Here is a 21,322-nt window from a genome sequence, read left to right on the forward strand (position 1 = left end):
TCAGTCTACAATGACAGCCTGTTCAGTCTATTACAGTCAAAGTTTGGGCCTCTTTTTCCCCCTGGAAAGGTTTATTCCCAATTATATATCAAATACTCATTGTAAAATCACAACTAAAACATAATCATGTCTCCCAAAGCTTTTAAAATATGTACCCTGAATGAAAGGCTGGCCAAAAGAATATTTTTTTGAATTTAGTTTTGAAGTTCATAGAATTTTAATGATGGAGAAGAGGGTACAGAAAATTAAGGATATGGTAGTATCACAAGAGGTTTGGTAAAAGTCAAGCCTTGTGTTAAGTGTACATTAAATCTGACTTTGGTATGATTATGCTGATTATTTTTCAATATAGCTTGACCTGTTAGATGGCAGCATAAGAGTAATTTCTACTTTGCTCAGATTCCTCATCTTGTCAAATCTCACCCATATTTAAATCATTCTCCCTTACACTGCTCCTCATAAAATACTGGCATTTTCACCCATATCCAGCTACTATCAACTCAAATGCATTTTGATTTGTTGGTAAACTGATTTAAATGCAACATAGTTTACACAGAGGGTTCCTGTTGCCTGATGGCAAAAGTTGACTCTCAGTACAAACGTTATGTGACTTTACTTAATTAACAAGAAGGGAAGGGCAATCAAGTTAGATAAAACATGAACTAAATGGAAATATTTTCCAGAACAAGAGTAAAATTTTCAAAAGTGTCCAACTGATGTAAGAGCCTAGGTACCACTTTCAAAATTTACTTAGGAGCCCAAGTCACTTAGGCACTTTTGATAATGTTATCCCAAGCCTTTTTAGAGGCAAAACAAAACAAAAACAATAGTTTTGTAAATGGTGAAGTAGAATAGATATTCCTCTGCACTTCCTGGTGCAGCTGAAACCAAAAGCAGTATTACCAAAAGAAGTTTTTTTCCAATCCAGCAAAAACCAGAAATTGTTGTAAATCTTGCAAGTTAGCGTGTTTCTGAAATAATTCTAGACTCAAACATAGACATTTCAGATGAATACTCCAAAGTTTAGATGTGTATCCAAACAAAACCTTTCAATCTCTTGAGGCCTGTCCATTATTAGTTCCAAAGGTACAGAACAATACCTGACTGTAGTTGAGGATCTTGAAGACAGATTCTGAAACAAACAGTATCTTCCCTCTGTCACAGCCCACAACAAACAGAAAACCATCTGCTGCCTAATTAAGAAAGATATTTGTATTATTTTAAAAAGACAATTACATTTTTTAAGCATTTAGGTACCTTTGTTACACAGTAGGATTTCTATATTAACATTAATATAGTTACATCTATACAAATAATTGAATTAGCAAAGTATGACATTATGATAAAAGCTTAAAAATCTTTTTGCACTTGGAATTAGATTTTTTGGCACTACTTTCCTTAATAATGACAAGAATTTAAAGACAATTTCAGAAGTAGTAAAAGCTCATATCTTCTCATGTAATATTATAGTTGTACACTAAGCAATTCCTTAAATTAATTTTAAAAAAATCAATAACTAATCTTCTTGTGTTCGACCTATGTTTATTTCATTTTAAATTCATTTGACTTCTTTTGGAAACTAAGTATGGCCCGGATCTTGCAGGCATTTCTATGCATGTGAGTAATTCCACTTAATTCAAGGGGCCTCATGTACAAGAGCATTTGTGAGGATCAGGCCCTAACTTTGTAAATTCATATAAATCACAGAACCATTTAAATAACTCAGTCCTGCATATACTCTATTTGGTCATTTAAATGAGATTTGTGAAGCACTGAAAGCCTATTATATCAATTTTTAAGTCTGTGCTTAAGTATTGGAACAAAAAGGCTATAGCTTATGTTTTTATAGTGCTGATAGAAGTATATAGATTTTATTTTTACAATCAGTTTAAATACACTTATTATGTTGTTTCCTCACCAATCTTAGTTATGACTTTTATGCATCAACTGATTATACACTGAAAATTGTATCAAATGATCAGGGCCATGAGCCAATAAGAAAAGACCTGAAAACAATGGTGTTCATTTATTTACTTCTAACTTAATTAACCCAACAACTGAAAATCCTAATGACTAGATGGTAAAGTGCTTTTATGTCAAAATGCTTTTATGTGAAAATATTTTGAACTGGCCACTTATTTTTTGGTCCCTCGATTTTTAGGTGCCCAGCTTGATACCCGTGGCTTGATTTTCAGGTGTTGAGCATCCTCTCAAGTTCCACTGACTTCAAAGTGGAGTTGAAGGAGTTCATCATCTTTGAAAATCAAGACTATCTGTCTCAAGTTGCACCATGGGTCTGGCTAAAGACATAATTATTGGGGTCTTTCCCTTCATGAGAATTAAATTCGTAAATTTTTTACAACCAAAGTTTTAAATCTAGCATTTTTAAGTTGAAACATACCCTGAGAATAAGATGTTTTAATTCATCATCTGACAGAAAAGCAGGTTTGTAGTTTGCTTCTGTATATGGGTTTGTGGCACCTTAAAGAAAAAAGAAAAGAGTGACTACCCCATGTAAATAAACTTAATATACATCCATTTATTATATATAATATACTCTTGTTTACAAACACTTTTTCTTCCATGCCTTTGGATGCTCCCTCATGTTTTTTTCCAGCTGTGCTCTAATTGCAAGTATCTTTTGCACAAGTGGAACCCAGCTGAAGACCACTCAGGAAAGAACAAACACTGGCTGGGAAATACACACTGAAGACAAGAACAGGCAGTAATTCCAAACATTAATAACCCTTTAGGGCAGGGTTTCTCAAACTTCAGTGCACCGCGACCCCCTTCTGACAACAAAAATTACTACACAACCCCAGGAGTGGGGACTGAGCTTGCCCGAGCCTGGCTGCCCCAGTTGGGAGGGCGGGGCGGGGGGGGAGAGAGGTGGGGGAAAGGGGCAAAGCTGAAACCCAAGGGCTTCAGCTCCAGGAAGGGGGTCATAACCTGAGCCCCGCTGCCCAGGGCTGAAGCCACTGGGCTTTGGCCCCAGGCAGTTGGGCTTGGGCTTCAGCTTCGGCCATGGGTAATGGGGCTCGGGCTTTGCCCGCAGGTCCCAGCAAGTCTAAGTCAGCCCTGGCGACCCCATTAAAATGGGGACGCAACCCACTTTGGGGTCCCGATCCACAGTTTGAGATCCACTGCTTTAAGGAATAAGAATATTCGTCTTCATGCAAACATGTTTTCCAAATGTTGTGCTGTGCCCTGTCCAAGTGTGCTCTCCACAACAGAACAAAAACTGAGACATTATTAAAGGGACTGATGTTTTCCATCTTTAAATAATTTCTTGCATGTAGACTCTAGTCAACAGTGGCTGAAAGTCATTATTATCTGATGGCTACTCAGTGGCCTATGTGAAATGAATTGGTGATCTCAATCCAATTCTTACTGTTCATGTCTCAGCAGAGGCCAAGAATTTGCATAAGAATTGAGAATGAAACTACCATTCACTTCTACAGGTGAGGCAGCTTCCAGTGCTGTCATGCCACCCAGGTTGTACCAATTCTAGAGTAATTCTTCTGACGTTATGTCCTTTGAAAAGCAATAAATTGAGTTAAACTGGTAATGAGATTGCTGATGGAAGATTATAGCCTTACCAATTAAAAGTAGCACAGGAAGTTAGGTTCTTTAACAGGGTGAGAGACAACAAATGTAATGTAAGATGTAATGCTTGATAATTCACAAGACAGAAAAAAAAAAACCAATGCCTCCTGGTCCTCCCCTGAGCCACCTTCCCACCTCAACTCCTGACAATAATGAAAGTAACCTGCATAGTAATGGTTCGTTCTCTCTCTCTCTCTCTCTCTCTATATATATATACACACTCTAAATAGCTGTCTTAAATAGCTATCTCTCTCTATATCTTTTCATTAACTTAGTTTCACTCTGTAACATCTCTGCAGTAAAACCCATACTAACTGTTTATATACAATACTTAAGTGCCATCCTCCCCATCCTCAGAGAAAAGCAGGCCAATCTTGTAAATTAATAAAAATTAATAAAAATAGACAGAGAATGCTATAGTTAGGGTTCTGTTATGAAAGTCTCTATTTAACCTTGTTTTGAGCTGCCATTAATTATCTCCAAAATTGTTCTTTTGGGTTAAAGATATCCATACAGTCTCAACTAAATTACTATTTCTTTGAAAGTTTGGCCAAAAGAGCTGGTCAGCTGTCTGAGTTAGCACAGCACTGAATTAATATATACTTTCCTGATTAAAAATTATCTAGATCTTGTGCATGGATAACTCAAACAATTAATCATGTAGATAAACATCTCTGAGGAACTGTCTTCAAATTAGTTTTTCAAAATAAAAAATCATCTATAAATTGTTTTTGTGCATATAGTGCTAAATTTCTAGTGAGTCGTTATTATTTGTAGTACTTTACATGACCATATTGTTCAGTAAATACATTAGCATCGATAGTTACATTGGGGTGGTTTGGGGAATCTATTCCACTGAAAAGTTCGTTAGTTGTATACGGTTTCCATTTTGCAGAACTTTAGCATTTATTTTTTCTTCTCCCTCTCTCCTGGTCTTTGGTGTTTGTTTTTCAGATTTTGTTTTGTTTTGTTTTAACAAAATAGATGTTAAATGTTAAATACTTGTTTTGATAAAACTATAGTTAAAAAGTTAACCACACAAATCTCAAAATTCAAAAGGTAATGCTCCTACAGAAACCTTAACTGTAATATTTTATACTTGTAGCATTTTGCAGTCCTGTTTTTTCTGGTTAAATATATATAATAAAATATACATTACAGCTGAAATTCACCCAGCTGGCATAAGAGCTTCAGCAACATATTAAGCCCTGGAGGGCCCAGCCTATGTGTCACAGAGGGGTCTCTGAGTGAGGATCTACTGGATCAATGATTAAATGGATCCAGAGACCCTAGTAGCCCATTTCTGTGATATGAAAGAGCAGGAAATGGCAGTAAACCATCTTATAGATCAGTGCTTCTCAAAATCGGGCCACCGCTTGTGCAGGGAAAGCCCCTGGTGGTCCGGGCCAGTTTGTTTACCTGCTGCGTCTGCAGATTAGGCCGATCGCGGCTCCCACTGGCCGCGGTTCGCCGCTCCAGGCCAATGGGGGCTGCGGGAAGGGAGGCCAGCACATCCCTCGGCCCGCGCCACTTCCTGCAGCCCCCATTGGCCTGGAGCGGAGGACCGCGGCCAGTGGGAGCTGCGATCGGCCAAACCTGTGGACGCAGCAGGTAAACAAACTGGCCCGGACCACCAGGGCTTTCCCAGAACAAGCGGCGGACCGGTTTTGAGAAGCATCATTATAGATGATACTCTTCTGTACACTGATCCTGGGTTTTGAGGGTGGATTTTTCCTCCCTACACTATGCATTATGCACATGGGTGAGTTACCTTTCCTGTAGAAAACCTGCCTTTATGTTGCCTGTCTTCCACATTGTTTAGCTGCAATCTTACATTGCCTTAATTAGTAAGCCAATTTCAGACTGCTTTTGGTGTCAAAGCAGAGTCAATTTGTGCCAGGATTCTACTACTCTATCATCCTTCACAGAGATTATGTCTGACAAGAGCATGAGTAATCCAATATAAATAAGGGATTCTGCAGAAGGTACATTGTTGTCCATGCTAACACATATGAACCATGCTCTCAGTTCATAAGCTCTAGACCAGAACACACCTCATAGCTCAATGAAGAACAAAGATAAGAATTTTTTTTAACTCACCTCGTAATGTTTTCATATGCTGAACAGCCATTCTCAGTACAGTAAGTTTATCTAGCTTTCGGGACATAGCATTGCACGTTGGTACCAAAGATGCCAATTCATCAATAAAACTGTTCATTTTATCTCGACGTCTTTTTTCAATCTGGCTATGAGCCTCTCTAAGCAATAACAAAAAATTAAGATTGAATAGCGTAATGAAGTTTCAAATGGTCAGAAAAAATAAAAAACAACTGATTTTAAAGTAGTAGACTACAAGGCCCAGCCTGCACCCCTTATTCATAAGGCCACACACACAAAAGTAGTCCCACTGAAGTGAATATTAAAAGTTAATTACTTGTGTGAATAAGGGTTATTCATGGGAGTAAAGGTGGCAGGATGGGGCCCTAATTTAGCATCAGATACTCATATCACAGGCAGCACTGAATGCTACCTTATTTACAATAAATACTGAAATTATCTGATAAGCAGGTTCGTTCTATCTTCAGGTTTTTATACTGCTGCCTTGGTATCTAAGCACATCTACTGAGGTACTACAGGAATTATGTAAAAATCAAGCTCAAGATCATAGATGCATTAAGTACCAGTGTGTACAGAACTGGATGAGATAACAATTTACGCCCAAAAATAGCATTAAAAAGTGTAAATATTATAATTCACTATAATATTCAAATTCTTTACTGAAGCATGTGCTTTATGTAAATAAGTTTCCTATTTCATCCTATAAATTACTGTTAAGAATATTTTGGAAAACAGGTCTAAACTGGGCTTTTCCTATTGGTTAGAAAAACTGTGAGGAGTATCATATCATTTTGACATTGCATGTTCAAATTCAAAGTGGCCTTTTTGTTTGTTCTGTATATATTACATAGAATGATAGAATCATAGAATATTAGGTTTGGAAGAGACCTCAGGAGGTCATCTAGTTCAATCCCCTGCTCAAAGCAGGACCAACACCAACTAAATCATCCCAGCCAAGGCTTTCTCAAGCTGGGCCTTAAAAACCTCTAAGGATGGAGATTCCACCACCTCCCTAGGTAACCCATTCCAGTGATTCACCACCCTCCTAGTGAAACAGCATTTCCTAATAGTCAATCTAGACCTCCCCGACTGCAACTTGAGACCATTGCTTCTTGTTCTGTCATCTGCCACCACTGAGAACAGCCTAGCTCCATCCTTTTTGGAACCCCACTTCAGGTAGTTGAAGGCTGCTATCAAATCCTCCCTCACTTTTCTCTTCTTCAGACTAAATAACCTCAGTTCCCTCAGCTTCTCCTCGTAAGTCATGTGCCCCAGCCCCCTAATCATTTTCCCCTTCGCTGGACTCTCTCCAATTTGTCCACATCCCTTCCGTAGTGGGGGGACCAAAACTGGACGCAATACTCCAGGTGGGCCTCACCAGTGTCAAATAGAGGGGAATAATTACTTTCCTCAATCTGCTGGCAACGCTCCTACTAATACAGCCCAATATGCCATTGGCCTTCTTGGCAACAAGGGCACACTGCTGACTCATATCCAGCTTCTCATCCACTGTAATCCCCAGATCCTTTTCTGTAGAACTGCTGCTTAGCCAGCCCCCAGCCTGTAGCAGTACATGGGATTCTTCTTTCATAAGTGCAGGACTCTGCACTTGTCCTTGTTGAACCTCATCAGATTTCTTTTGGCCCAGTCCTCCAATTTGTCTAGGCCCAATCCTCCAATTGTGCTACATGTACTGTAGCACTTTACAGCCTGGTAATGCTATAACACTTATAGCATGCAATGCTTTTGTTTCAGTGTAAAGGGAGTTAGCCATGCTATTTCTATTTAATGTTAAGGGGAATTGCTTTTTAACTACATATTTCCAATAAAAATATACCATATTAGTATTTTAATAAAATTGCATGCAGTTCATAAAAGAACAAATCTTTAAAACTTAAAACAGATGGAAAAGCCAAACAGAAAAAAACCCAAACATAAGCTTTTACTTTGGTGCACGAGGTCCCTAACATGATAGGAAAACTAGAATATCATCTTTTTTCAGAAAGTTAGTTAAGAAATAAAATAGTTTACCTTGCATTTTTTATTCTGCCTTGTTGGTCCGTATATTCCAACCTGAGGAGGAGGAAGTTAAATTACAAAATCACAGATTTATTGCCATTATTTTCTACATAATTTTCTAATAATTCCTTTTGTATACACTAAGTAGCTGTTGGTCTTTAGTTACAACAATATTTTTGGGGGTCATACTGAGTTAAACTGAGTTTAGAAAGGATTTTTATTTACAGTAGGTTTTCACGGCAAGTTTCATGTTACTTTATATTCTAGCTTTAACATTAGGCCCTGATCCTGCAAATTCTCAGACCCACATGGAGCCCAACCCCTGTGACTTCAGTGATATGCCACACAAATGAAAGAGTTCACCCATAAGGATCTGGACTCTAATTAAATCTCTTGGAATGCACATTTTAGTAATAGTGTAACAGTACCTTCCGTGTTGGTCATCTTTATCTGTATCCATACCTTCTCTACAAAAATAAAAACAAAACAGCATGTCAGAAATACAGTGAAATTAGCAAATGTCAACTTGTTTATGAAATAAGCATTTATTCATGCTTCTTAAAGGAAAGTCAGCCACAGTTATTGCAAAAAGTCATAATGAAATGTTTCTTTTGTCTTTAAACCCTTTAGTACAAAAATAATGCATCAATTTATTCAAAGAGAACATAAAAATGTTTCTGTGAAATAGTATGAGGGGACCACATCAATGGAATAAACCAAGATGTTCAAGTAATTGTACCAGGCAGTAAAACAGGCTTCAATTCAGAGAAGGCATCAGTGTTATTAAAATTTCCTTTAATCTACTGATACGTACTTTTAAGTTTTTCTTCTAAGCAGAAATACTTTTAATCCATTAACAGTCAACTTGCATTGGCAAAACAGAAACAAAAGATTCACAGTAGCAGATTCATTATGGATTCTAAAAATAGTCACTCTAAGTTCCACATCTTCAAACTTCAAAGTCTTCAGCTAACAGTCAACAGTTCTTCATGTTCGGTCTAATCTTTACTTCAGGTCACTTCTACACTGAACATAACTAAGTTATTTAGACTTCTCATTCTGTTTTAGATTCCTTTTTGACTCTTGGTGTTCACATTCTTGCATGGAGTCTGCAGGTGCAGATCAATGAAAGAGAAAAATTCTTTCTTTATACTCCTTCCCCCACCCCCATTCATTTAAAGATTTGTTCTTGATCTCTTATTTCAGAGCATCACAATTCATTTTAAATTCTTTACTATATCAGTTCCAGTGGGAATCTGGAAGTACCTCTCAAAATAGGGTTTGCTTTGAAATTCATCTGTGAGCTAATATTCATAGAGGACTTCAATACATTGATGCTAGGGAGCTCCTACCAGTGGATTCTAACATAGGGGTCTACCTGTAAAGATCTGAGGGTGCAGGTTCTCAGTTTCAGTGGGTCTAGAACCTGGGATGGTGGGGACCCTGAGGTCTGACACTCCCTCATCTCCACAAAGAGAGACAGATGAAACACCACCTCACAAATCCTGGAAGGTCAGACCCCCATAGGAAGTCCTATCAGAATGCCCAATTGGCTCATGCCCATTACGTAAGCCCGGAAGTGACCAGGGTGGGCTGTCCAAGCAACCAAGCAGAATGTATGCTGCTACCGGGTCAGATCCCGCTCTCACCCCTCCCCTGAGATCTGCATCCAACCCATTCCCAGTTCCTGCTCTGCTCCAGTTCTGTTCCTGCACTTACCCTCTGTTCCTGCCTTGCTCCATGCCTGATCCTTGTCTTCTTTCTGGCTGCTGTCCCTACACTCCTTTTCTAACAATTGGCTATCAGTTCCAGCTCTGACCCCATCTCATCTTCTTGCTACTAACTTCTGACTCTGAATCTGGCTCTGACACTTGGCTTGCCTCCTGATGCCTGCTCTGACCACTAGTTAGTTTGGGTCCCCGCTCCTCGCAGTACCGGAATGGAGGAGATGGGCTTCTCACTACCCATCAGTCCCTCTGTGGCATTAGACCCACAGGAACAAGTTAACCTGCTCCAGACTGACAATCTAGCATTGCATACCCAAGTGGCTTAGCCTGCAGCAGAAGTGTGGTCCCTCCAAGAACTACTTGCTTGCTCTCACAGAGGGCCTCTCTCATCCAAGCAGGGTCCTGCAGTCCCCCTACTGGGAGGATCACTTTGATGGCAAATCCCAGAAATTGAGGGGATTTTTGAATCAGTGCCATTTGCTTTTCTTACTTTATCCTTGCACAAATTCAATGGATCAGGCAAAAGTGGAACTGGTGGTGAGACAGGAGAAGCGCTGGACTGGGCTTTGCCCCTCTTGGAGGAGAGCAACCCAGTTCTGACCAACTGGGGTGCTTTTTTTGCAAGCAGTTTCTATTAATTTAATTTAATTCTAATTAAGTCTGTACCTGGGAAGCAGCACTACAGAAATTTTGGCAAGGGTAGGGATCCACCATCCAATATCCTGCTCGCTTTTGATGACTGGAGACAGATGTGGAATGGAATGAGGTGGCCCAGTTACACCTGGGGCTTGAGTGAAGAGGTGAAGGACAAGCTGGCCTGTGCTGAAAGTCCTAGTAGCCCTTCTCTGCATCTGTTCCAGTTTGAATTCATCTTTCTTAAACATGGGAGATCAGAACTGCACACAGTATTCCAGATGAAATCTCACCAGTGCCTTGTCTAACACTTCCTGAGCTCTACTGGAAATACCTCGCCTGATGCATCCTAGCATCGCATTAGCCTTTTTCATGGCTGCATCACATTGGTGGCTCACAGTCATCCTGTGATCAACCAATAAACCCAGGTCTTTCACCTCTTGGCACTTCCAGCTGATACATCCCAGCTTATAGCAAAAATTCTCATTGTTAGTCCCTAAGTGTATACCTTGCACTTTGCACTATTAAATTTCATCCCATTTCTATTATTCCAGTTTTCCAGGTCTTCCAGATCTTCTTATATTTGGTCCTCCTCCTCCCAACTTTGTATTATCTGCAAATTTTATTAGAACACTCCCACTTTTTGTGTCAAGGTTATGAATGAAAATGTTAAATAAGACTGGTCCCAAGACTGATCCCTGAGGAACTCCACTAGTAACCTCCTTCCAGCCTGACAATTCACTTTTTGGTATGACCCATTGTAGTTACCCCTTTGACCAGTTCCTTATCCACCTTTCGGTTCTCATATTAATCCCCATCTTCTCCAATTTAACTAATAATTTCCCATGCGGAACTGTATCAAATGCCTTACTGACATCCAAGTAGATTAGATCTACGGCAATTTTCCTTTGTCGAAAAAATCAGTTATCTTCTCAAAGAAAGAGATCAGGTTGATCTGGCATGATCTACATTTCATAAAACCATGTTGTACTTTATCCCAATTACCATTTACCTCTATGTCCTTAAGTACTTTTTCTTTCAAAATTTGTTCCAAGACCTTCTATAAGTTGCAGTCAAACAAATAGGCCAGTAGTTTCCCAGATCACTTTTTTCCCCTTTCTTAAAAATAGGTACTATATTAGCAGTTTTCCATTCATAGGTTATGACCTGAGTTAATGGAGTCATTAAAAATCCTTGCTATTGGGCTTGCAATTTCATGCGCCAGTTCCATTAATATTCTTGGATGGAAATTATCCAGGCCCCCCCCAATTTGGTCCCATTAAACTGTTTGAGTTTGATTTCCACCTCAGATGTTGTAATTTTTACATCTATATCCTTATTTCCATTAGCCACCCTGCCACTATCCTTAAGCGCCTCATTACCCTTATTAACACTGAGATAAAGCATTCATTCAGGTGTTGGGCCATGCTCAGATTATTTTTAATTTCCACCCCATCCTCAGTGTTTAGCAGTCCCACTTCTTTGTTTCCTTGCATTTCCAAGTTCCAAGGATGTGGATCTGTCTCAGATCTGGTCATCGCCATCCTCATCCAATGGTCTCTGATTGACTCTGGGGCCTCAGAGAGTGTCATCAATGTTGCACATTGCCTTGCACATCCATTGCCTTGCACATCCCTCTTCAGCCCAAGAGCACACTGGATCTTGTCAAAACTAATCAACAGGTCCCTCCCGTTGTCCAGGCTCCCAGGAAGATCCCTGGGCTTTAGGGGTGTATAATTTGACCTTCACAAGGTGTATAACCAGTGTAGATTTGATCAGGGGACAAATGGAAGACCGCGTTTCGAACACTCTGGCACTTGGCGTATCTGGTCATGCCATTTGGGTTAACCAATGCTCCTGCCACCTTCCAACACTTTGTCAATGACATGTTCTGGGACAGTCTGGACCAGTTTGTAATTATCTACTTTTATGATACACTGATATTTTCTGAGAATCCTGAGCAACACACTGATCACATCCAGTTCATCCTGGAAAGAAGCAAGGAGTGTATGTCAAGCTCCACAAATGTACGTTTGACCAGCCATCCTCTGAGTTTGTGGGGTATATAATTTCCTCCCTCAGGTAATTTGAATGGACCCTCAGAAAGTTGAAGCAATCCACATCTAGGCAGCACCCAGACTTTCTGGAAGCTGCAACACTTTCCGGGATTAGCAAAATTTTATCAGAGATTCATTTAAAACTTTTCAGGGCAAATGGCTCCCCGACTTCCCTTCCCACAAGTCCATTTGGTCATCTGAAGCACAACGAGCGTTGGATCAGCTCAAGATCACCTTCACAACCCCCTCCATTTTAGGACATCCAGGCCTCAATCAGCAGTTCATGGTAGAAACAGATGCTTCTAGTATAACTCTGGGTGCTGTCCTGTCCCAATCAGTACTACACCCATGTCACAGAGTCCCCAGGCGATGCTCTGGAGCTGCTCCCTATGAAGCCAGTCAGGACTCTGGTGAAGTCTCCTCTCTGTGAGCAGACTGTCTCCAGGGCAAGAAGCTCACACAGCTTCACCTTCCTGGGTCTGACCTTGGAGCATTCAGCATCCCTTGCCCCTCCTCGTGTTTCCCACAGTGAGTCCACCCTGGCAGAGTCCTGGGGAAGCCAGAAGGTCCTGCACCCCAACTTCGCAGTCAGACGTGACTCTTAGCCAGCCAGTAAAACAGGTTTATTAGATGACAGGAACCCGGTCTAAAACAGAGCTTGTATGTACAGAGAACAGGACCCCTCAGCTGGGTCCATTTTGGGGGGCAGTAAGCCAGACACCCACATCTGCACTCACTCCACGTCCCCAGCCAGCCCCAAACTGACACTCTCCAGCCCCTCCTCTCTGGCCTTTGTCTCTTTCCCAGGCCAGGAGGACACCTGATCTCTTTGTTCTTCAACACCTTCAGTTGGCATCTTTGCAGAGTAGGGACCCAGGCCATTAGTTGCCAGGAGATAGAGTGCCAGCCATTCTCTGTCCAGACAGTATCACAGGGGCCTTTTTGGGCTCTGCAACAATTATACACCCTGATCCCCCCACCTAGATACCTAAGAAATGCATAAGGGAAACGGAGGCACCCCTACAGTAGTCAGAGGAAACATTAAGAACATTCCCACTTCGTCACAATCCATGTGCACATTATTGATGCAGGCTTACACCTGCTGGATTTCAGAACTACGAAATACTGGACACAGAACTGCTCATCATTAAATCTACTTTCAAAAAGTAGCGACACTATCTGGAGAGGCTTGACATTCAGTACAGGTATTCCCCAACCAGCAAAACAGAAAAACATTTGGAACCTGAGCCAAAGACAGCTCCAGTGAGCACTATTCTTCTCCTGATTTAAAGTCACCATTTCATACCGTCCAGGAACCAGTAATGGGAAAGCAGACACCTTCTTAAGTAAAGGGGAATATTACCAAGGAAACGAGGAGCCCAACTCAGAACCACCCCATCTCCTGAAGCCCTGTAACTTTGTTAACACCGTGACCCACCTAGACCTGATAATCCTCCTTCAGACAGTTGCTAAAGAAGACCCTTCTGGAAGGCTCCACCTAGGAAAGGAATGGCCAAAGTGCAACAATCCATTCTGAGGGCCACACCATAGTTCCTATAATCGTAGGCTGACTAACTAAAATGGCCCATTTCATTTCCTGTGACTGTCAGCCTTTGGCCAAAACAATAGCCCAGCTGCTGGTGACACACGTCATTTGCTCCCTGACCAAATCATCCCTGACCGAGAGCCAAAATTTGTGTCTTGCTTCTGACAGGAGATAATCCACCTAATAGATGTTCATGCATCCACCCCCACTGCATATCACTCCCAGACCTATGGGCAGTTGGAGAGGGTAAAGTCAAGTATTGGAACAATACTTGTGTGCTTTATTAACTTCCATTGGGACAACTGGGTTTCCCCATTATTATACATCAAGTTCTCCTACAATGGTGCTGATCATGTTTCCACTAGGCAGAGCCCCTTCTTTTCAAATTATGGATATCATCCCCATTTCCACCCTGTGTTACCCACAGACTTCCCAAAGCTGGTGGCCATCGACTGGGTCCAGTGAATTCACCATATCCAAGATGAACTACGCAGTCACCTGGCTGAGGCTAAAAAAGCCTACAAGCTGTTTGTGGGCTGGTAACACCAAGAATGTTTGGTGTTTGTTGTGAGCCAGAAGGTCTGGCTCATTGCAAATCACATCAGGATGATCAGGCCTTCTCAAAAGTTAGACGATTAGTTCCTCAGTCCTATCCAAACCTGCAAATGGGGGCAGCAGAGTTGCATATAAGCTGCAACTTCCCCAGTCCCTCTTCATCCACCAAGTGTCCCAGGCATCAATTCTCAAGCCCTGCATAGAGAATCCCTTCCTGGATCAGTCTCAACAACCCATCAGTCAAGATTCAGAGGCACGAAGAATATATTGCGCACAACATCCTTGTCTCCTGTCTGTAGCAAAGTTGCCTCCAATACTTCATAGTCTGGAAAGGTTACCATCCCAAGGGATGATCCTGGGAGCCCATGACCCACATCCATGCCCCTGAGCTAGTGGAAAATTTTTACTGGGATCATCCCAACAAACCAGGCCCAGTGGCGCCCTGGAGGGGAGCATGCCAAAGTGTAAGAATCCAGGGGTTCGGGTCCTCAGTTTCAGTGAGTACAACCTGGGTCTCTAACACTCTCCCGTTGCCAGCAAGGGAGATAGTTGAAGCACCACCTCACCAATCAATGCTCATCTAATAAGCATATTTATAGCATGAGGAGTAGCTGTACATCAGAAGACATTCCAGTACCATCAAAAAAGAGCAGAACTTGAGTAGTTTGTTGAGGTCATCAGAGTCTCAATTGGAAATAAAAACTTTGTTACAGATATTCTGTGGGGGAGGGAACGAGAGATAGATTATTGTCTATACTTACTCAAAAGAAAATCCATCAAGTCTGGAAAGATAAAAGAAAAAAATATTACTCAATGTACAAAGAGCGTTAGTGCTTACTAGACTACATTCTGCTAATTGCTATTGTTTGTTTTAATTTCCAGTTTTTCCACATTCATAAACACTGACATGCAATTCTGTAGTCTGGAAAAGCAAATAATTTTCATAATCTAAAGTGACAAAATTGTTTATAACCTACTTCCAAAGGGAGCAACTCCCTTCTGGTTATGGTGTGTCTTATGGTCAGGAGAAGAGAACTGTGAAAGATTATTAAATTTAGGCTTTAAGGAACCAGTGTGTTTTATCACTTATTTAACTCTTAAGTACAAATACTACCCTTGAGATTAATGTGAGGACATATCCAAGAGCAGACTTTTCTTTCTGGAGGAAAGAAGGAATTCAGCAGTGCTACCCATTCAGAAAGATAAATATGGAAAAATGCTTTCTTGAGGTAGCAGAAGTTAATAAAATAAAGAATGCTCCAGCTAAATCTGCTAAATTTAATTTAAATTAGAACAGTGATCTTATTCCAAAAAGGCTGTCCAAATGAATATTGCAGGTGAAAATGTATACAGTACATATGTCCAGAGTCTCCAAAGACTACTAGAATTTTGAATTTGGATTTCCCTAAAGTAGAAACTGTCCTCACGGATCCTTCTCAAAGAATCTTAATTTACTTCATAACTGACATGCTCAATATGGATTTAAAAATTGTCCAGAGAAAATGGAACATTCCAACATCAGACTCGGGACGTAGGATGACAGAATTTGTACAGACTCGTGAAAACGGGCTATACTCCAAATGGAAATAATTGTGTTAAATAATTGATAAGAGCTTGCTGTAAGTTATTCTGATTTTCACTCTTTTACACAGTGATTTAAAGCCTTTGGGTTGGTCTTGAGGTGCTTGCTGCAGAATATGGATTATCTATTCTGAAATTCATCAGAAATTACTAAAATCTTCACTTTCCTAAAAATTTCCTACTTTCCATTTCCTCCTACTAGTTAGGCATACTACATCCTTATGGTTTAAATTATTTCCATTCATTAAGTTTCCCAGCTTCATATATCTACTGTAAGTATTCCTACAATATTGACAAAATTAGTTAAAAAAAAAAAGGAACATAATAGAATCTTTCATTAAAAACAAAGCGTTGTGTCCTGATCAAATTCCTACTGGATCAACTGCTTGGCTTAGCCTTGTTTCACCTGGGCATTACAGCAAATCATAGAAGACTGGTTAGGGCAAAGAACCAGGTAACAGGACATATGAGGTCTACTCTCAGCTCTGACATTGATTTACTGCATGACCTTACTTAAGATTTGTAACATTATGAAGTTGAAATACTATTTCTCATGTTTTTCTGCCTGTAAAGCCAGATGTACTTAGTACCACGAATCCAACTGTAGAGGCCCCAGATGGAGAGAAAAAACACAGTTTAGAAACTGCTATCTAAAGTTATCTAAAAAAAAAGTCTATACATAATGTTGCTGTTTGATATACCTTGCTTTAAACAAGGCTAGAAAGAAAAAGAGTGAGTATTTCTAAAGGCAAAACTTAAAAGAAAGCAAATGTGTTGCTATTTCTGTGTATAACATATACATATACACTCCGGGCATAAACATCCCAAACATGCAGTGGTGATGGTCATGTCAAAGTATGGAGTCATTGGATAACCAGTCAAGCACTTTGCCCAATCCATCTGCACCCGCATGACTTCTAACATTCCAAATCTCTGAGCAGTTTTCAAATGGTTTATGAAAAAATAAAACAAACTACTAGAAAAATGTTTGCCTTTTCCTAGGAACTTCACCCCAATATATAGAATTGCTCTGCAAATGTTGCCATTAAAATTACATTGGTCTGTGGTCTTGGAAGGACAATATTCTACTTTGGAAAAGTTACAGGTTCAAGTTCTGATATCCCTCAACACATGAGCACCAGAAATGGAAACTTTATTTTATTATAAAGCCAGGAATTTCCCCTTTCTGTTGGGATAAAGCTTTTATTTAAACAAGTTCTAATATTCATATAAACACAGGTTATCAAATGTGTTCAAGAAACTATGCCAAAACACATTACTTCTTCATAGCAAAACTGCAATAGGGTAGAAAAGATAAGTATTCCTCTCAACTGAGTTAAAATTAATAGAAATCATACTTACTGATAATCAGTAGAACTTCCTTTCCTTTTCCTATTGCAATCCATTCCTGAAGTGCTAAGGGAACTAGAGATTAGGTCGGTGGGTCCTGGTGACATAAAATCACTAATTGTAGAGGAAATGTCCATCCTTTGGTCAGCCATTGGATCGTCTGGAATTACCAAAAAAGAAGCATGTGGGTCCCTTACTTTTACATTCTATTTAAAAAGTAAAACACTACAAATTTTGTTTTAAACAAAGCAATCCCCCCAAAAAAACAAAGTTAAGAGAATTTGCTAGAGATGAATTTACATAATTGTTGTTCATTATAAAACCAGTACACTTATGAAATTTTGAAGAGAAATTAAATGTATTTTAGTAAACAGTGTCCAACAACACATATGATAAATATTTAATAGTATATAACTAAGACTGTTTTCTCTAAAAGTTGTATGATTTAAAGTCAAGCAATGTTTCATACTGCTGCCAGGATGTGCTGCAGACTAAGTAATATAACATGATCAATTTCTTAAAATGCTGTCTTACACTACATTGTTAACTGTAATCTGTTAAGTACAACACATAAGTAATAAGTGTGGAATACCTAGAAGAGGGGGCAGGCTTAAAAAACAGATCAAAGCACCATAACAGCTGTCTGAGGAAAAAGAAACAAGGCAGAAGATGTGGTGGAGGATGGGTGAACTGGATAAAAGGTACTAGAGAGGGGACTACGGAAAAACATAAAGGTGTAAGGTAGTAAAAAAAAATGGAGTGGAAAGAGAACCAACAAAACAAACAAAAAACTCTGAGATGGCTTAAAAAGACTAAGCAGAGGTGCAAAAGAAATCAATTAGCCTTAATAATGTTTTAGAGTACTATAGACCAAATAACCCACTTAATTATATTTTGCAAGGAACACTGCCAGAATACTGTACGTAATAAAATATTAGATACCCAAAGTAACTACACATCAGCAGCAACTAAATAACAATGGACAGTTCTTACCTTAGAACTTACTTTCTGGAAGCCTAGCTCCAACCTAGAAGAAAAGGCCTGCACTCAATCTGCTAGCTGATTCTGCCTCAGCAATCACCTTAAAACTTCTTTCATGCTCTGCAGTTTGTTAGTCAAGCTCTTTCAAAAACCTGAATGGGAAGAAAACAAAAAAGCCATATCACTTTTAAAATATGTCTGGTTTGTCCAACCAACCCCTTTTAAAATTAAGTTTGATAAACATGTCCTGGGAGGTGTTAGTGTGAAATAAAACAAAACAAAACAAAAAATTGCTGCTCAAGACAGCTACATTTTAATTCTCCTTGATCAATCACAAAATTTCTGTTAATTATATAGCACAACAGGAGTACCTGGCACCTCACAACAAATAATGTTCCTGCACAGAGCACCTTACAATATACTTTGAATAGATACAGTGATATTAGTGGCTGAATTAAAAGCAGGAGCACAGCTAAAGGAGACAAGCAATCAAAAATAAATCCAAAGAAATGGGTTTCAAATGGACATATCAACTTAAACACACTTCTACCAATTTTTTGGCAGAAATTTGCCTAGTGTTATGACAACATCTGAGATCACTATAAGTGAAAAGACATCAGTTTTATGTTGGGCATTTGAGAGCACTTGGTTTCTACTTAGTGTCACTATGTTCCCATTTGTTTACTTGTATCTTCAACACAGAAATTGTTAAACCAACTGGGAAACCAACTATTTTTTTAATACTAGGAAAACATGATTAACTCACTGAAATTTCTCCACATAAAATACTGAATTTGACCATGTTATTTCTAAATGGAAACCTGCTCTGTGCTGTCAAACAACTGGATATGGAGGGGAGGAACTGCTGGTCCAAGCAGAAATAGGAAATAAATGGGAGCAAGGCTTTTATTAGAGTCATGCTTAGTTAGGGATGAGGAAGCTTGGGGTAAGAGCACAGAGCCCTCCAAACATCCATAGGAATTTCCCTGGCATCTTTTGGGATAGCTACTGGTTAGGAGAGCTATGTTCCATGCCTGCTCTAGGCTGGTTGGGGACAAGTCCTGCACCATTTTGATGGCATGACTAACAGGAAACTCTTTGGACCCTGTACCGGGTGCAATTATCACATCAATGCACAGTGAGTGTAACACACTACCAAATCAGAATGGGGAACAAGCAGGGAGAACTAGAAGTCCTGGCACAGTCAGGGAATTATGATGTAATTGGAATAACAGAGACTTGGTGGGATAACTCACATGATTGGAGTACTGTCATGGATGGATATAAACTGTTCAGGAAGGATAGGCAGGGCAGAAAAGGTGGGGGAGCTGCGTTGTATGTAAGAGAGCAGTATGACTGCTCAGAGCTCCAGTATGAAACTGCAGAAAAACCTGAGTGTCTCTGGATTAAATTTAGAAGTATGAACAACAAGGGTAATGTCGTGGTGGGAGTCTGCTACAGACCACCGGACCAGGGGGATGAGGTGGACGAGGCTTTCTTCCAGCAACTAACAGAAGTTGCTAGATCACAGGCCCTGGTTCTCATGGGTGACTTTAATCACCCCGATATCTGCTGGGAGAGCAATACAGCAGTGCACAGACAATCTAGGAAGTTTCTGGAAAGTGTAGGGGACAATTTCCTGGTGCAAGTGCTGGAGGAACCAACTAGGGGAAAAGCTCTTCTTGACCTGCTGCTCACAAACAGGGAAGAAATAGTAGAGGAAGCAATAGTGGATGGGAACCTGGGGGGCAGTGACCATGAGATGGTCGAGTTCAGGATCCTGACACAAGGAAAAAGGGAAAGCAGTAGAACAGAGACCCTGGACTTCAGAAAAGCAGACTTTGACTCCCTCAGGGAACTGATGGGCAAGGTCCCCTGGGAGAATAACATGACGGGGAAAGGAGTCGAGGAAAGCTGGCTGTATTTCAAAGAAACCTTATTGAGGTTGCAGGAACAAACCATCCCGATGTGTAGGAAGAGAAGTAAATATGGCAGGCGACCAGCTTGGCTTAACAGTGAAATCCTTGCTCGTCTTAAACACAAAAGAACAGCTTACAAGAAGTGGAAGATTGGACAAATAACCAGGGAGGAGTATAAAAGTATTGTTCAGGCATGCAGGTGTGAAATCAGGAAGGCCAAATCACACTTGGAGTTGCAGCTAGCCGGAGATGTTAGGAGTAACAAGAAGGGTTTCTTTAGGTATGTTAGCAACAGGAAGAAAGTCAAGGAAAGTGTGGGCCCCTTGCTGAATGAGGGAGGGAACCTAGTGACAGAGGATGTGGAGAAAGCTAGTGTACTCAATGCTTTTTTTGCCTCTGTCTTCACAGACAAGGTCAGCTCCCAGACTGCTGCACTCTGCAGCACGGTATGGGGAGGAGGTGACCAGCTCTCTGTGGAGAAAGAAGTAGTTCGGGGCTATTTAGGAAAGCTGGACGAGCACAAGTCCATGGGGCCGGATGCGCTGCATCCGAGGGTGCTAAAGGAGTTGGCCGATGAGATTGCAGAGCCATTGGCCATTATCTTTGAAAAATCATGGCGATCGGGGGAGGTCCCGGATGACTGGAAAAAAGCTAATGTAGTGCCCATCTTTAAAAAAGGGAAGAAGGAAGATCCAGGGAACTACAGGCCAGTCAGTCTCACCTCAGTCCCTGGAAAAATCATGGAACAGGTCCTCAAGGAATCAATCCTGAACCACTTAAAGGAGGGGAAAGTGATCAGGAACAGTCAGCATGGATTCACCAAGGGCAAGTCATGCCTGACTAACCTAATTGCCTTCTATGACGAGATAACCGGCTCTGTGGATGAGGGGAAAGCAGTGGATGTACTATTTCTGGATTTTAGCAAAGCTTTTGATACAGTCTCCCACAGTATTCTTGCCAGCAAGTTAAAGAAGTCTGGGCTGGATGAATGGACGGTAAGGTGGATAGAAAACTGGCTAGATGGTCGGGCTCAACGGGTAGTGATCAATGGTTCCATGTCTAGATGGCAGCCGGTATCAAGTGGAGTGCCCCAAGGGTCGGTGCTGGGGCCAGTTTTGTTCAATATCTTCATTAACGATCTGGAGGATGGTGTGGACTGCACCCTTAGCAAGTTTGCAGATGACACTAAACTGGGAGGAGTGGTTGATACGCTGGAGGGTAGGGATAGGA

At 40.6% G+C, this 21,322-nt stretch overlaps 1 protein-coding gene across 4 annotated transcripts in view; it reads right to left on the minus strand.

Moving 5' to 3' along the window:
* The window catches only part of ARNTL (aryl hydrocarbon receptor nuclear translocator like), a 90,402-nt gene that overhangs the window by 28,692 nt on the left and 40,388 nt on the right, over positions 1 to 21,322 (minus strand). For 3 of the 4 annotated variants that reach the window (XM_045012841.1, XM_045012840.1, XM_045012839.1), the window contains 8 exons: positions 18,186 to 18,325; positions 17,205 to 17,352; positions 15,023 to 15,043; positions 8,172 to 8,210; positions 7,756 to 7,797; positions 5,707 to 5,864; positions 2,402 to 2,481; positions 1,101 to 1,193 (listed from right to left, as the gene is read on the minus strand). In XM_045012841.1, the coding sequence (XP_044868776.1) occupies positions 1,101 to 1,193; positions 2,402 to 2,481; positions 5,707 to 5,864; positions 7,756 to 7,797; positions 8,172 to 8,210; positions 15,023 to 15,043; positions 17,205 to 17,344 (573 nt within the window). In that variant the 5' untranslated portion in view covers positions 17,345 to 17,352; positions 18,186 to 18,325. The remainder of the gene's footprint in view (positions 1 to 1,100; positions 1,194 to 2,401; positions 2,482 to 5,706; positions 5,865 to 7,755; positions 7,798 to 8,171; positions 8,211 to 15,022; positions 15,044 to 17,204; positions 17,353 to 18,185; positions 18,326 to 21,322) is intronic. The other variant, XM_045012843.1, reaches the window with a different exon arrangement.

This window comes from Mauremys mutica, chromosome 4, assembly GCF_020497125.1.
Source record: "Mauremys mutica isolate MM-2020 ecotype Southern chromosome 4, ASM2049712v1, whole genome shotgun sequence".
NCBI lineage: Eukaryota > Metazoa > Chordata > Testudines > Geoemydidae > Mauremys > Mauremys mutica.